At 41.6% G+C, this 14,745-nt stretch overlaps 1 protein-coding gene across 1 annotated transcript; it reads left to right on the top strand.

The window, feature by feature from the left end:
- The first annotated feature begins 1,450 nt into the window (after nucleotides 1-1,450).
- Nucleotides 1,451-13,920, top strand: ciz1a (cdkn1a interacting zinc finger protein 1a). The gene is made up of 15 exons (XM_061062157.1): nucleotides 1,451-1,654; nucleotides 4,440-4,561; nucleotides 4,710-4,933; nucleotides 5,272-5,386; nucleotides 5,566-5,653; nucleotides 5,871-5,983; nucleotides 6,076-6,155; nucleotides 6,273-6,503; nucleotides 6,626-6,756; nucleotides 7,430-7,523; nucleotides 7,615-7,728; nucleotides 7,824-7,976; nucleotides 8,640-8,718; nucleotides 8,817-8,938; nucleotides 9,087-13,920. The coding sequence occupies exons 1-15, from the start codon at nucleotides 1,491-1,493 to the stop codon at nucleotides 9,573-9,575; spliced, it is 2,319 nt and encodes a 772-aa protein (XP_060918140.1). The 5' UTR covers nucleotides 1,451-1,490; the 3' UTR covers nucleotides 9,576-13,920.
- The last annotated feature ends 825 nt before the right edge of the window (nucleotides 13,921-14,745 follow it).

Here is a 14,745-nt window from a genome sequence, read left to right on the forward strand (position 1 = left end):
GTGTGTGAAAGGGTGGGTGTGATGTGGTGTAAAAGCCACCACATGCCCCACCAGATTGTTGATAGACGGCTGGCCTCCCCCCACCCCCTTGCTCCCTATCCCTCTTCCTGCATCTTATCACATCTCTCCCCCGATCCCTTTCCAAGCCCGGCGCAGTCTAGGCCTGTGAAGACTGTTTCGTCATGAACCGGGGATCCGGCCTGAAGATTTCTGCCTTTTAATAAGGCAGTTTTTTTCTTACCACTGTAACTTTTGCTGCTTTGCTAAAGTGCTCATGATGGATAGGCCGGATCTTTGTAACATAGCAATGAGTAAGGTCTTTTTACCTGCTCTTTTGTAAAGTTAACAGACAAAGAGTAAGGTATTTTACCTGCTTTTTGTAAAGTGTCTCGAGATAACACTTGTTATGAGTTGACGCTATACAAATAAAAGTTGATTGATTGATTGATTGAAAAGCGCTTTGAGTAGTCGGAAGACTAGAAAAGCGCTATATAAGCTCAAGTCCATTTACCATTTACCAATTGACTCAAGATATCTGTCAAAAAAATAAAATGACAAAAACTAATTTTTGAAAAAATTGAAGTTACTGCCTTTTGCCTTTGTAGGGCAGAATTATTTACAGATGTATAAAAGTGCAAAAGCATTAACCTGTTAATACAAATTTCTGTCATACTCAGTAGTGGTGGAATTAAAGAATAAAACACTGATAGTTTTGATTAAAAAAAAGTCGATGATATTGAAATTCTCCAAACCTCCAGTACTGCAGACAGCCACCAGGGGGCGACATGCTGCACTCACTTCAATGTTTTGGGTCCGTGCTTTATGCAAGTTGCACCGGCGGAGAGAGCAAGTGATTCACCCTGTGCTATGATCCAAGTCGGATAATCATCGATCATCATTGCTCCCCTCTTTGATAAGTAAGTTGAAGCGTGTGTACGAAGCCTTATAATACATTTTTAAACATCGTATATGTAGATAAAACTGGCTGATCTGCGAGTTATCCGGCTGGTACGCTGAAAGGTTCAGTAACTGCGCTGGCTAATGTTTGCTAGCTTTGTTCATTTTTATAGCAGGTGTAGCTTCTTAGTTAAGGGACTGGAAATGCATATTTTGTGTTTGTTTGTTTGGGAATAGCACATGCACTACTTAGCGTTCCCCTTTTAAAGTTGTACTGCCGAGTAAGGGAGTTAAAATAAACAAAGCAAAGCAGAAAGTGAATTATTTTTAGCTTGCATGCTACCACTTAGCTGGTTGTGATCATGAAACACAAGAGCGACCTGTTGTCTTGCAAGGTGCGCACTGCTGCTCAATGTGTCTTTATAATTAAATAGAGTTGTTCTTGCAGCTTTCTTGAAGGCACAGCTTTAACACACGCTTTCATTCCTGCTCCCATACAGATTTATTTCACTATAAAAAAAAAAAAAGGGTGTCAAAAATATCGGCTCATCTTGTCAACTCGCAGTGCAAACGGAGGAAACTTGAAGCCCGTGATGTTCAATCCACACATCCATCAGCAGCAGCAGCAGCAGCAGCAGCAGTTTCACCAGCACCTGCGTCAACTTCAACAGCTTTTTCAGCAGCAGCCCCCGCCCCCACCTCCGCCGCAGCCGCCTCCGGGGCATCATGTCGCCCACCACCACCACCAGACTCCCCGGTAAGTCCTTCAACTCGAGACCGGGGATCAGGCAGGGGCCCTCCTGATGAATAGAACAGAACAGAATAGAATAGAATAGAATAGAATAGAATGGAATGGAATGGAATGGAATAGAATAGAATAGAATAGAATAGAATAGAACGGAATAGAATGGAATAGAATAGAATTACTTTATTGATCCCAAACTGGGAAATTGTGGCTTTACAGCAGCAGGTTATCCAAACACACAATATGAGTAAAAAACACAAGTTGTTAGCAAATCTAAATATAATGTAATAATAAATACTCAGCTGTGAACTCTGCTGTTTTTTACTTCCTTTACACTTGCCTTAACTGCCTCTGCTTTATCTGGTCTCATGCACTACATCACTTTATTCTATCCTTTCTATTTCAGTATTCATACAGTTCTGGTTACTTTATTCCTGTTGTTTCTTATCCATCATTGCACTACGGTCACTTTATTTATCTCATTTTTACCTTAACAGTTATATTGCATATATTAGTTCTGTTGTTCCATTATTCACCTTATTAACTTATCATTTAGTATTTAGCCTACCTGCACATTGCTCTGTATATATATATTTATTTCTCGTTTGCTGCACATAGTTCTGTTTACATCTGGTCACTACTGCACATAGTTATGGTTACATTTGTTTACATTACACCGATCACTGTCCACTTATATCTACTCTTTTTATATTTTGTATTTTTAAGTTAAGTTTGAGCTTTAAGTTGTATTTAAATTGACACTTTATATTTAGGTTAAAATGTTTCGTTTACTTGCACTGTTGTTAATTTACTGCTCTGTGTGCCTTTGAATTGCCCCCCCCAAATTGCATTTGTAAATTTAACATGTGCAGAACAGATTACAGTAAGGAGAGACAGATATTATCATGATGACAGTTCTCTGAGCTGTTGTACAGAGTTATGGCCTTCGGTGAGAAGGATTTCTTGTATCTGTCCTTGTGACAGCGGAGTTGTATCAGTCTGTTGGAGAAGCTGCTCCGCTGTTTGTCCAGTAGGCTGTGCAGAGGAAGATATGAGATATACGGCAGAGGTGCCACAACACATGCCAGACTGCATTATCCAGGAGTGTCTGGAGATGTACAGCTGTGTAGGAATCTATTGTTCAGTTGGGAATGTGGGCAGCTCAGGCTCTGATTGGTGTGAATTGATATTTTAAATAAACTAAGATAAAAAAAGACACTGTAAAATAAGTGTATCTTTTGTCCTTGGGTCTTGTTGTGACCAAAATGGAGCATTCAACTTCAACTCCCTCAACCTTGTCTTTTTTGATAAGATGCTTATTCAGTTTATGTGAACATTAGAAGTTGGACTACTGCCATGCTATGTTATCTGGCCTGCCAAAAAAGATTGAGAGGCTATATTGCAGATTAAAGATTAAGATGTCAGACCAAATCATTTATGAGGTCAGGTACTGAGGAAGAGGCCAAATAGAAGATGGTTTTGATTTAACCACCTCTATTAAATCATCTTTTTTATTTCACCTCTAATCAACAAAAACACTTAGGATGCAGGTCTTTCTGTTTATTCTACGGATGAGAAAAATTGTACAAATTGCACATGTTAATCGAATTATTCCTATGATATTTCTGAAGCTTCTTTCTTTACATTTGATCATTGTGTTTATTTCATTTCATTTCATAAGATTTTTTACAAGTCCACCAATCAGGTACATTTTTACTTGTGTCTTATTGTAATGGGTTCAACTTTTGAAATGTAATTATTAGTGTAGTTAGTTTAGTTAGTCTAGTTTTAAAAAGTTTAAAGAGCATTGCCTTCTGATTATGCTATATAAAAACTAAACCAAAGCTGGGTCTGTATTAGGACTGGGCAATATGGACCAAAACTCATATCTCGATATTGATTAGCTGAATGGCGATACTCGATATATATCGATATGTCTTTTATTAACAGTGAAAACACATGGAAAAATAAACTACCTATTTTTGAATTTAAAAAGTAATATTATAAAATAAAAATGTTCCTTAAATACAATAAAAGAGAGAGAGAGGAGGAGCAGGGTTAAGAGGGAGAGACAGTCAGTCATCATCAGTGAGATGAGGAAAAAGGTGACCTGGCACCTCTGTAATGTTATTTTAATGCAACTTAAACTACATCGATATTAACGATATTGTCTTACCCTATATCTTGTTTGAAAATGTATCAATATATCTTAAAAACTCGATATATTTCCCAGCCCTAGTCTGTATACAAGACTTAAAAATTAATGTTATCAAGTAAAAAGTAAATGTCCAGCTTCTTTTTCAATTGGAAAGAAAAATGCAGGTGTTTTTGTTTCCAGAAAGTGTATCTTCAACATCAGAATATCTGTCAATTTAAAAAAAAAAAAAAAAAAAAAGCTTAAATAATTAATTAAGTAATTATTTCACGAGTATTAAATTAAATTCCAGGCTTTCTGAGAAAGGAGAATACTTTCTGATGACTCTAAACTTCATTCACACTGCACATAAAAGCCACCTGAATCAGATTTTGGTTTTGCTCCTTTGTGAATCACATCTGATGTTTTTTTATGACAGTGTAAACAGCGTAAGTCACATCAGATTTGATCATCAGATTTGAGCCACTTTCATCTGTGGACCAGCCACTCATCAAAAAACGGATCCAAGCTAAAAATCTGAATTGAGCGTGAAGGCTTACAGTGTGAATGCAGCCTAATTGCATCCTTTAGCTGCAGATTTAGCTGAGGTCATATCTTCTGAAATGAATGCTACATGTTTGTATCACATTTTTTTTGGTTTAGAGCCATGCCTCCCCAGACCGCCCCTCCTCCCAGGATGGTCAACCTATGCCAGGCAACCCAGACCACCATCCTTGCACCAAATCCCATGCTGCAGGGAGCCCTGCTGATGCAGCAGATGCAGGGTATGGCTTTTATTGAGCTGTAAAGACGGCAACATGTGGAAAAGATCATAAATAGCACATTTCTATATTGAACAACTACATAAGTAATTTACTGGGCTGCAGTTTTAACTTTCCATTTTTCCTTTTCCATCCATCTGCTTTCATTCAGGTAAAATGCGCAGCTTTGGGATGGGTGGGCAGCAGTTCCGTCAGTTCTTCGCTGCCGGGGCCAGGTCGTCTCTGCTCGGGCCTGTTCCCATGGGCATGGCCATCAAGTCCCCCATGATGGGTTACCCAGCTGCTCGAATGTTTCACCCACATGCTCGCTTCCATAATAACACCGCCACCTCCTCGTCTTCCTCCTCCTCCTCCTTCTCTTCCATCACTACCACAGTAATTACAACAGCACCACTTCAATGACTGTAATCACGCACGGCTTCTGCTGTTTCAAGTGTTCGACGCTGCACTCAAACAGAGGCAGCGGAAATGTTATCATCCTGTTTGAAAGTTGTTTTAATGAAACATACAAAAAGAACAAATCAGGGTTTCTGACTACGTTTACTAGAGAAGTTATCAGCATGCCGAAATACTTCTTCAAAGATAATAACATGCCTCTTTATGATGTTGTTATGATTTAATGATGCAATTGAAACAATCACTTGATAAAGAAATAAGCTGATACAGTATATTTTGCAATCCTCTTGTCCATCTCGCTCTCTTTTCCTGTGTAGGACGCAGCTCGCCAGCCAGACAGGAAGAGAGACAGCGAGCAGATGGCAGCAGGGAGCTCAGACGACCAGCAAGCAACAAGCAGCACCAACGACTCCAGTGACAAGACTGATGCAGGTAGATCTGCCCTCCAACTGGAGCTAAAACGTTGCTGAATGTTAGCAGCTGTAGCTTTGAAATGTTGTCATTTGAATGCCGTATGTCACCTGGAAAAAGATCAATAGTGAGCTTTTTATTGTAGACAATGTTTTCATTCCTTGTTGCCAACTTAGCTTTTATCCCTCTTCCACCCACAGATGGTGGCGTAGGTGGAGCGGATGGACCCACGCAGTCGACTGAGGAGAAACTTGAAGAGCCTGCAGTGAAGAAGCAGAGGACAGAGGGGTAGAGAGAACATCCGCTCTGTGTTGAATGTAGTTGTGCTACAAAACCACAACATTATGTCACATCATCAGAGCTGCAGCACAGAAAATAACATTTGATAGAAATGTTCCGTTCGCAACTTGTTGAAATCAAGAAGGCAGACACGTAGTGAACGTAAAAGAATCTGTGTTTGACTGCTAATGCTCTTTTCCTTCTTTGGACTCTTGGTGTGGATCAGGTCAGAGCAGCCTAAAGGACAGTGTGTCGTCGGGACTGTGACTATCGCGGACACGGATGGGGATGTTCTCTCTTCTGAGTGTAACAGCAACACAGAGGACAGCCAGCCCGGAGGTAAAGCAAACAGAAATGTAGAGTAGAAGCGCTCACAGCACTAAATGTATTCACCTTTTACATATTTTTCGACATTGTATCTTTTTCCCCAGACTGCATCATTCTGGAGGACAGAGGCTCTACAGGCGGGTCAGATGTCGTTGACGCGTTTGAGGAGGGAGGAGCTGCTGAGGTGAGGACAATAGACTAGATGATACAAACATTAAACCATGCATCGTTTTGAGGGAACGTAAACTAACAAGGCTGAATGCTGATAGTCTACCTTTGTGTTTCTTCACCCTCCCGTTAGAAAGCTATCTCCGTCCTAACTCAGATGCACAGCTGTTTGTCGGCAACATCCCCGTCTGGGCAGCTGAGCGAGGACTACCAGCAGGTTGATTTACCGGCGGAGGAGATGCTGGACGCCAAAGACTCTCTTATGGCTTCACCGGACAACCAGGAGGAAGAGGAGGAAGGTGTAGCTGACGGGGCTAACAAATTCTACTGCTACCTCTGCGGCATTACCTGCCACAACCAGCAAGTAGGTTAAACATACACACACAGAAAAAAAAACATCCAGAAATTGTTGCTTTTCTCTTACATTTTCTCTTTTCCTCTCTCTTTCCTCCTCCCCGTTTTTTTTTTGTTTGTTTGTGTGTGCAGAACTTCCGGAGTCATATGAACAGTATGTCCCACCAGCAGAGGATGATGGAGATCCAGCACATGAGCAACGCTTGCCTTGTCACCCTGCTGCCCCGAGTGCAGGAGTCACTGCAGGGAGCCATCAAGGACGGGTCAGTTTAAAAACACACGCTTAAGGCCCTGACACAACAAGGAGATCGTCGGCCGTCGGTCCTAGTTGGACCGTCGGTGAGCGGTTGTCGCCCTAGTTTTTGCGGTGTGTCCGTCTCCGTCGCTACCCGTCGGCCTCTTTTGGGCCGATTCGACACACTGAATCCGCGGTCGGTGAGAGGAATCTCTCTGATTGGCTGTTTTTACAAGTCTTGTGTCATATTTTTGAATTCTGTTGTCATGACAACTCTACTAACATGTATTGATAGTGGGGTTTTTTTGATTTTGAAGTCATAATGGTGTATGGATGATGATGGATTAAGATGTAGATAAGAGATGCTTTTTAAGCTCCGTGTCGATTTTGGTGCCCCCTGTGGACAAAACACGCCCTCCAGTTTCTTGGCTTATCTAGTCCTGTTCATGTGTGAGTGGTGTGTTTTTAACAAAAAAAATCATATTCTGCTTTCCTTTAACATTTAAACATCACACTCATTTAAAATATATAATGTGGGGTATTTATGCTTTGTTTGCTTTGTAGTTCATGTAGAGGCGTCTGTGTTCATCTCAGTCTCTTGCATAACCTGAAGAGCTGAAAAAACCTCACAGGAGCTTTAAAAAGAGACATGAACCATCGTGAGTCTTGATAATACCGGTTGTTTGTTTGTTTGTTTGCAGAGAGAAGAAAGCCGACAAGAAGCATTGGTGTTCCACCTGTCACACCCACTTCACCTGCAGCATCACGGACCACCGTCGTACCGAGGAGCACAAAGTAATCGCCTGCTCACTTAAATGACTTGCTGAAAATGTTTAAAAGAGCCTTTCCGGTCACATTAATCTGGTGTCCCTTCGCCTCTTCTCAGCTGGCCAGTAGAGCTGTCGTCTCCTCCTGCACGGTCTGCAAGAAACACTTCAGGACCTCCCAGATCTTTGTGGAGCACTTGCAGTCCCAGGAGCACAGACAGAAAGTGGAAAAGGTATGCGTGACAAGATTCCTGAATCACAATAACCTAAAAAAAAACAACAACAAGCATCATTGGAGATAACACCTATAACTGCTACTGTTGTTCAGCTCCAGGAAGAGGAGGGCTGCGAGGCTTTGGGAAACCTGACTGCCACGGACGCAGACGGCTTCTCCTTAGATGAGGTGGAGGGCAGTGAGGTGGAGGAGGGAGGAGAGGAAACAGGGAGGGAGGAAGGAGACAAAGAGGGCTCTGACAAAGAGGTGATTTGCATGCCATTTGATTTTGTTTGTAGTTCTCTCTAAAGAGACATGGGGTTTGCATTTAAACAGCCATTAAGCTTGAGATCAAATCCCTTTTGAAATAACCAGAAGTCAAGTGAACCTGTAAAAACATTAGGGATGAATTACGTGATCTAAAAACTCTTTAACATGTTTAAAATGAAAATTGTTTACACCAAAGGTTTTCTCCCCTGCCCGAGGATACACCAGTTAAAATAGCTCGAAAATATGGTTTCCTTACTTCTGGGTTGTCTGAGGCAATATGGATCATTTTTAGTAACTGAAGAGAGAGAGGAGACAGATTCTGGGGCGAGGTAAATTGAAGTGAGTATAACTTTTGTCTGCCTGCGGAGACCAAATTCCCACATCTCTCCAAACAGGCTGTGTTCCGCTTACCCGTGTGAGTGTGGGTTTATGCATTGATCATGATCTGCTGCAGGAGGAGGAGGATCTGCTTTTACCCAAGTACTTTCTTAAATACATTCACGCAAAGATGCCGAGTCATTGTTCCAGAAGGCAATATCGGCCATACGTTTATTGTCATTTGAGTCTCTTTTCAGTTTAGTTTATGGATTGTTGAGGATTAATAGTTTTTCAAATTTTAGGTTTAAGTTGACCTCCTTTATTTGTCTTCCTTTGATTCAGGATGGCTGGTCCTCCCTCAAAGAAGTGACTCTGAAGAATATGACCAATGACGAGCAATATGACCCCGACACAGTCTATGGTGAGGGAACGCAAACTCTTAATTCTTCACTGATTGCTGCGTCAATGATTTCACAAAAACCTTCAGTGTTACATTCTCTGACCTCTTTTCCCCTGCAGGGTCCAGTTTCTTTGTCCCAGTCGCAGGTTTTATCTGCAGACTCTGCAACAAGTTTTACCACTTTGAGTCATCTGCTCTGCACAGCCACTGCAAATCACTGAGGCACTTTGAGAACCTCAAGGTTGGTATTGGATGACTTCACTAACCTATCATGAAGAAGAAAGATTATCTGTAGTGAAAATTAAACGATCAGGGTCAGGAGCTCTCAATGGGGATGCCTGCTGGTATTTACAGTGTCCCAATACTTTTATCATCTTTCTCCCTTTCAGAGGCACCGAGATGTTCTCAGTCAAAAGGGCGACGCTGCTGAATCTTCAAAAGGATCTCCCCTAGCGGCAGACAGCCTCAGACCTGTAACAGACACGGCCACGGACGCTGTGGATGAAACTTCTCTCTTTGATGACGCTGGCTCCGTGATCAACAAAGACTCCATGCAGCCTTCTGTCACACTCACCCATCTGGACATGCAAACAGAAGACCAGCAACACAAGCAGGACCTCATCTCCGCCTCAGCGGCCAGCGCAAGCAGCACAGACCAAGACTTCGGCCTCGCCAGCGCCGAAGAGGAGACCACTTTACCGCTGGAGTCTGTAGTTCAGGAGAGTCCGGCTGAAGCCAGAGAGGAGGCGGACGAGGAGGAGGAGGTTGAGGAGGAGGTTGAGGAGGAGGAGAAGGCGGCTCCTGTTGGCACAGGGAAAAAGAGTGGCGCGAAAAACAAGCCCAAACGCAGGTCAGGGAGGGCCGCAAGCAGGCGCTGACGGATGTAGAAAAAAGGATGAAAACCGGGTACACGGGAAAGCTTCGGACAGGATGTGTCTGTCTGTGAAGAGGTGCTTTCATGAAACAGAGACCGAGGAGTGAGCGGCCCTGCGCCTCTCTCTCTCTCGCTCTCTCTCTCTCTCTCTCTCTCTCTCTCTCTCCGTCTCTCCGTGTTTGGATGTTTGGACTGAACACACACACCAACAAATAGGGAGTTTAAATGATGGTAAATCACAGTGGAACAGGACTGTCTGTGGGGAAAAGCTCTCTCAGGGTGGGAAAGTGACACCTCACAGATTTTGAATTCAGTAAAATCAGTGGAAGTGGATACATTTTCTTTATTTTTGGCTACCTGTTAGAGAATTTTAGAGACATCCTCAAACCTAACCATTGCTTCAAACAAATATATTTTAATGTAAGGAGAAGCCCCTTCAATGGGTTAACCAGAAGATAAACCATCACATGGGAATGGCATCCAATATCCTCATTCCATGCGTCATACTATGAATGAAATCTAAGCAGGATCTGGGTACAAGTCAATGCAGGAAGCATAAGAGCTCACAGCTGCAAAACATTGAAACAAACCTGACTTTCCCCGTTAGCACGACCACAAGGCAGCAAAACGGGGTTTGAAAATGTCAACGACTATTGGTTGAATTGCAATGAAATGTGCTTGACATATTCATGTTCCCCTCAGGATGTGATTCCAAGAATTCCAATCAGACACCAACAAAACTTTAGGATTGAAAATGTGCAGAACTGATGATATTCCCATCGGCTTTAGTTGTACTTTGTGTGTCGTGCTAATAAGCGGCGGCTAGCATGCTAAAATGCTAAACAAAGAAGAAGATGAATGAGCTAAAAACAAAATGCAGACTACGTAGACAGGGGAGCGGGTTTTGGCACCAGATGTGTTCAGGTTCCGATTGGTTTTAAGTCTTTTCAGTGCGAGTAGTTTGACCTCTCATCCGTCGGCAGGCTTTGGAAGAGAGAAGGGTCGAAGGCAACTTGCCACCTGACATGACAACATTTAGCTTTCTATTAATCTCTAAAAACAAAGTGTTTCATACAATAGCAGAACAACGTCTGCCCTTTAGACAGTCAGATTACTTCTGAAGTTGCTGGTCTGACTGTAAACAAACAAACAAACAAACAAACAAACAAACAAACAAAGGCAACTCAAGGAGAAGAAGTCGTTTCTCAACAAATCCTCGCTAAAGTGCATCCCTGAAAAGTCTCTTTCTCCCAGAGACTAGATCTTTGGCAGATGATAACAAATGGTTTGGGAGCAAGGTAAACATTTAACTTACCGTAATTAACATGTAATATTTAAACAGGTTGTAATTGGGTTGAGTGTCAATGCACAGCCTCACAAAGCTGCTAGAGTGGCTGAAGTCCTGATTGTATGAAAGCTGCAAAAACTGGTTTCAAACATTGAGTATATACTGTGTACAAGCAGAGTGGAATTGGAATACATTGATTTCAACTGATAGAAACAATATGAACATTTTAAATATGGAGAATTTCCCCTTCGTCCACCTAGCGTTTCTTTCTGAGCACTAGCGTTTGTTTTCAATGAGAGAGCAATGGCAGCAGCAGACGGCCGCCTGGAGGAAAATGCGCAGCGCCCATCTTTCTTTTCTGAGCGCTCCGTATTTTTTTGTGCGGCCGCTCCGAGCACTCGATTTTCTTTTCTTTCAGAAAACGGCTCTTGACGTCACCGCCGCTCTTCTCCCGTAGTTTTGATGCTTTCTGTCGATCGTTCGGCAGCTGTTTTCAACAGACTGTTGTCATAGAGACTGTTGTCATAGGGACAGCAGAGACGTGCAGCGCTTGTCTTCTCAGTGCACAAACTGTTTTGCGTCTTTCTGCCAAGGAAAAAACACGAGGTGGACACGGGGCCTGAGGTGTAGTAAGACGTGTTTTTTAACAGACACAAGAAGAAACATTTTTCAGATAATCCTACATTACAATCAATGTAACTGCTTCTGATCCCTTAAACAAGCAGTGTCTATGTGGCAAGTCAATGTAGTCCATTGATATCTGAGCCCTACAAGTTAATTTCCCACCGTGTTGTGTCCTCAAGGGTCAGGAGGGCAATGAACGTTGATTGTCAGCTTCTGCTAATTCCCCAGCTAGCGAGTTAAAACTTTGGTAATTTCATGTAACCGTAAGAAGCCGAGACATTTTCAACATGGCCAACCACGTAGCTTAAGCTTTTAGCGACCTGAAAAGAAGAAGATAACCACATGAAGTGTTTGAGCAGACTTTTATATTTAAAAAAAAAAAAAAGAAAAAAAAAAGTGTTATAATGGATTGTACTCTGCGTTGAGTGTTGATTGATTCTGAATCTTGGTTTCTGACATTTTGTCATGATTTACCATCTTTGTTTCCTTTTTGGGCTTCAGGTTGATGTCTTTTTTTCAGGCAAGCAAAAAAAAAACTTGTCTCCAGCTTTGGCCTCGATGAAACAGCCCCAAACACTTTAGCATCTTCCCGCTAGTCATGATTTGAGTGACACGTTTTTATTTTTGTAAGAGTGGATCTTAAAAACAACATCCCAAAATATTGAGGAGCAGAAACTTGGAGGGACCACCTGCCAAGGAAAGTCCAGATTTGTTTTTCATTTATTCACACAGTTATAGAAAAGTAAAAGCTTATTGAAGGAGTTTGAAATGCAGCAGACAGCTGTATAAACAAAAGCTGTCTTCACACATGCACTCCTGAAAATTTCTAGAACATTTCTGGACAGTATGCCCTGATATCTTTGTGTCAATACTACCTACCTTTTCATTGGACAAAGAACATACTGCAGCTTCATTACATGCACAACGTTCACACCAGTGATCTAAACACCATCACCTCCGTCCGCTCACTTTTTGCTTAATTTTCCTGAATATTTCCTGCTGCGTTCACCCATCAGCTCACCCCTACTTCACAGCGATTTTAATTTGGGGGCGGCAGAAAAATTTCAGAATAAAATCAGGGTAAATTGCATTCAAACATGCAGCTGGCGCTAAAAAAATGTTCTTTAAATTTTTAGGAGTTTTGTGCATGTGTGAAAACACCATAGGAGTCCTCACATTTACAAAAAGGTTGCAATGGAAATGTTATGCTGCCCAAAGATAAGAGGGCTGTAAAGTTGTTTTTTCTACTTCCTCAGAGGATACGAAAGTCTGACTTTCTGAGCTCAGAACTAAAAAAGAAAATAATAATAATAATTTTGTGTTGGCTCATCTGGACAAGTGCGCAGACTTTAAGGGCAAAAGATCCGTACACTTCTAATTCTGTCGATTTTAGTAGTTGCTTTTTTTCCCCTTCCAATTAACCATTGCGTTGATTTATTTTTTCTCATTAAGTTGTTTTATGTGCTCTACACTGGACAGATAAAAGTATATCAGAGGTAATAGAAACAGAAACATCAGTTTAATATCGCGATTTCTGGATTTAAACACCCGTTACTTGAAGTTCCTGTGAGGAGTTTTTAGCTGGTTATGAAACGGGCCAAAAATAAATACTGATGCTTTTTTATGACCTTTAAAAGCAAACGAGACTGTCAGCGACAAGATCAACAATTTCTATGTAGTTATTTTTAATGCCAGACGTTTTGCAGCGTGGTAGATGTTAGTAGAGGCGATCAACAGCACTCTACCCAGCACAGCATTATTTTCCAATGCAAAAGTTCACAATGAGTAATAATTATGACTGGTAAAAAAATGCAGAATAAGATTTTACAGAAAATACAAACTTACAGGACGAGCTTAGCAAAGTAATATGTGGCAGCACTTTGTCCACAGGGGGCACCAAAACAGAAACAAAGGTCCTCACAGGAGCTTTAACCCAGCCCCAGTTATAAATCAACAAAGTGTTTTGACTCTGTGTCCAGCATTTCATTTGTCACAACGGCTTGAATATGAGACATTACTTCAGTTTTTCATAACTAGTCTACTGTTCCTCATTTCATCCCGACATCAGAGAAGGTTATTTTAAACCGCAGAAGTGGTTTGCTGACTCATGTAGCAATTCTTAGTGATGGTGGCGATTGTTTCCACATGATGGGAATCACATCATGTTGTGTCTGAAGGAAAAAAAAAAAAGAAGACATGATGGGGGAAAAATATTTTTAGATCCCTAAAAGAAGGGAACAGGAGAGAGAAAATGACCTGTTAAATATAATTTCAAACAAAGCTGTACGTTTCTTATTGTATTTTTATTCAGCTACTGACGAATTAAGAAGAACAAACAGTGATGTTTTCTAACTGCTGGAAGTTTAATGTATTTTTGGATGTTTATTTTCTGTTTGGGGGTCGTTTTAATTTATATTAAAATGTCTGATAATTCCAACACTTTGTGGACTTGTTTATTTAACTTTAAAATCTGTCGACATGTACAAACACTTTTCAGACTGTTTGTTAAAAATAGTAAACAGACTTGAGCTTGTAGTCTTCTAACTACTCAAAGCACTTTTAAACCGCAGGTCACATCTACCCTTTCTTACCCATTCACACATTGATGGCAGAGGTTGCTAAGTGACATCAGAAGTATCTAATCCCATTCATACACATTCATACGCTGCAGCAGGAGCAATTTGTGGTGAAGTGTCTTGCCCAAGGACACATCGGACATGTGGCTGCAGGAGCTGGGGATCGAACCCCATGGATTGAGAGACGACCGACCCTACAAACTGAGCCACAGCCGCCCCATGTTCACTTCTACAATTCACTTAGCAGACACTTTTATCCAAAGCGACGTACATCAGAGAGTAAGAACAACACAAGCAAGGATCTAGAAAAAAGGGAACAATGTCAGTAAGAGCAAACGATCAGCTTTGAGTCTGATTGGACACACAGGTGCTGACAGGAAGTGACCAGAGGCAAAGCACAACATTGAGGGCAGTTCTTGAGAGCTCTAATCAGTATAGAAACCATCTTATAAGTCATCGTTTATCAAACAAAAACCATCGTCACAACCATCATCATCATCAATAACATGGAGACCATCATCATTAAGTTAGTAGGTATTCATGAAAGAGCTGGGTCTTTAGCTTTTTCTTAAAGGTGCAGAGGGACTCTGCAGATCGAATGGAGTTTGGAAGTTCATTCCACCACCGGGGGGCGACAGAGGAGAAGAGTCTAGTCAGAGACTTAGGACCCTGTTGTGAAGGTTGGA

The sequence above is a fragment of the Labrus mixtus genome, chromosome 17 (genome assembly GCF_963584025.1).
Source record: "Labrus mixtus chromosome 17, fLabMix1.1, whole genome shotgun sequence".
Lineage (NCBI taxonomy): Eukaryota > Metazoa > Chordata > Actinopteri > Labriformes > Labridae > Labrus > Labrus mixtus.

Coding starts and splice junctions, on each gene's coding strand:
- ciz1a (XM_061062157.1), top strand. CDS start 1,491: ATGTTCAATCCACACATCCATCAGCAGCAGCAGCAGCAGCAGCAGCAG. Junction 4,934..5,271: donor TCTCTTCCATCACTACCACA/GTAATTACAACA, acceptor TTTCCTGTGTAG/GACGCAGCTCGCCAGCCAGA. Junction 6,504..6,625: donor TTACCTGCCACAACCAGCAA/GTAGGTTAAACA, acceptor TTGTGTGTGCAG/AACTTCCGGAGTCATATGAA.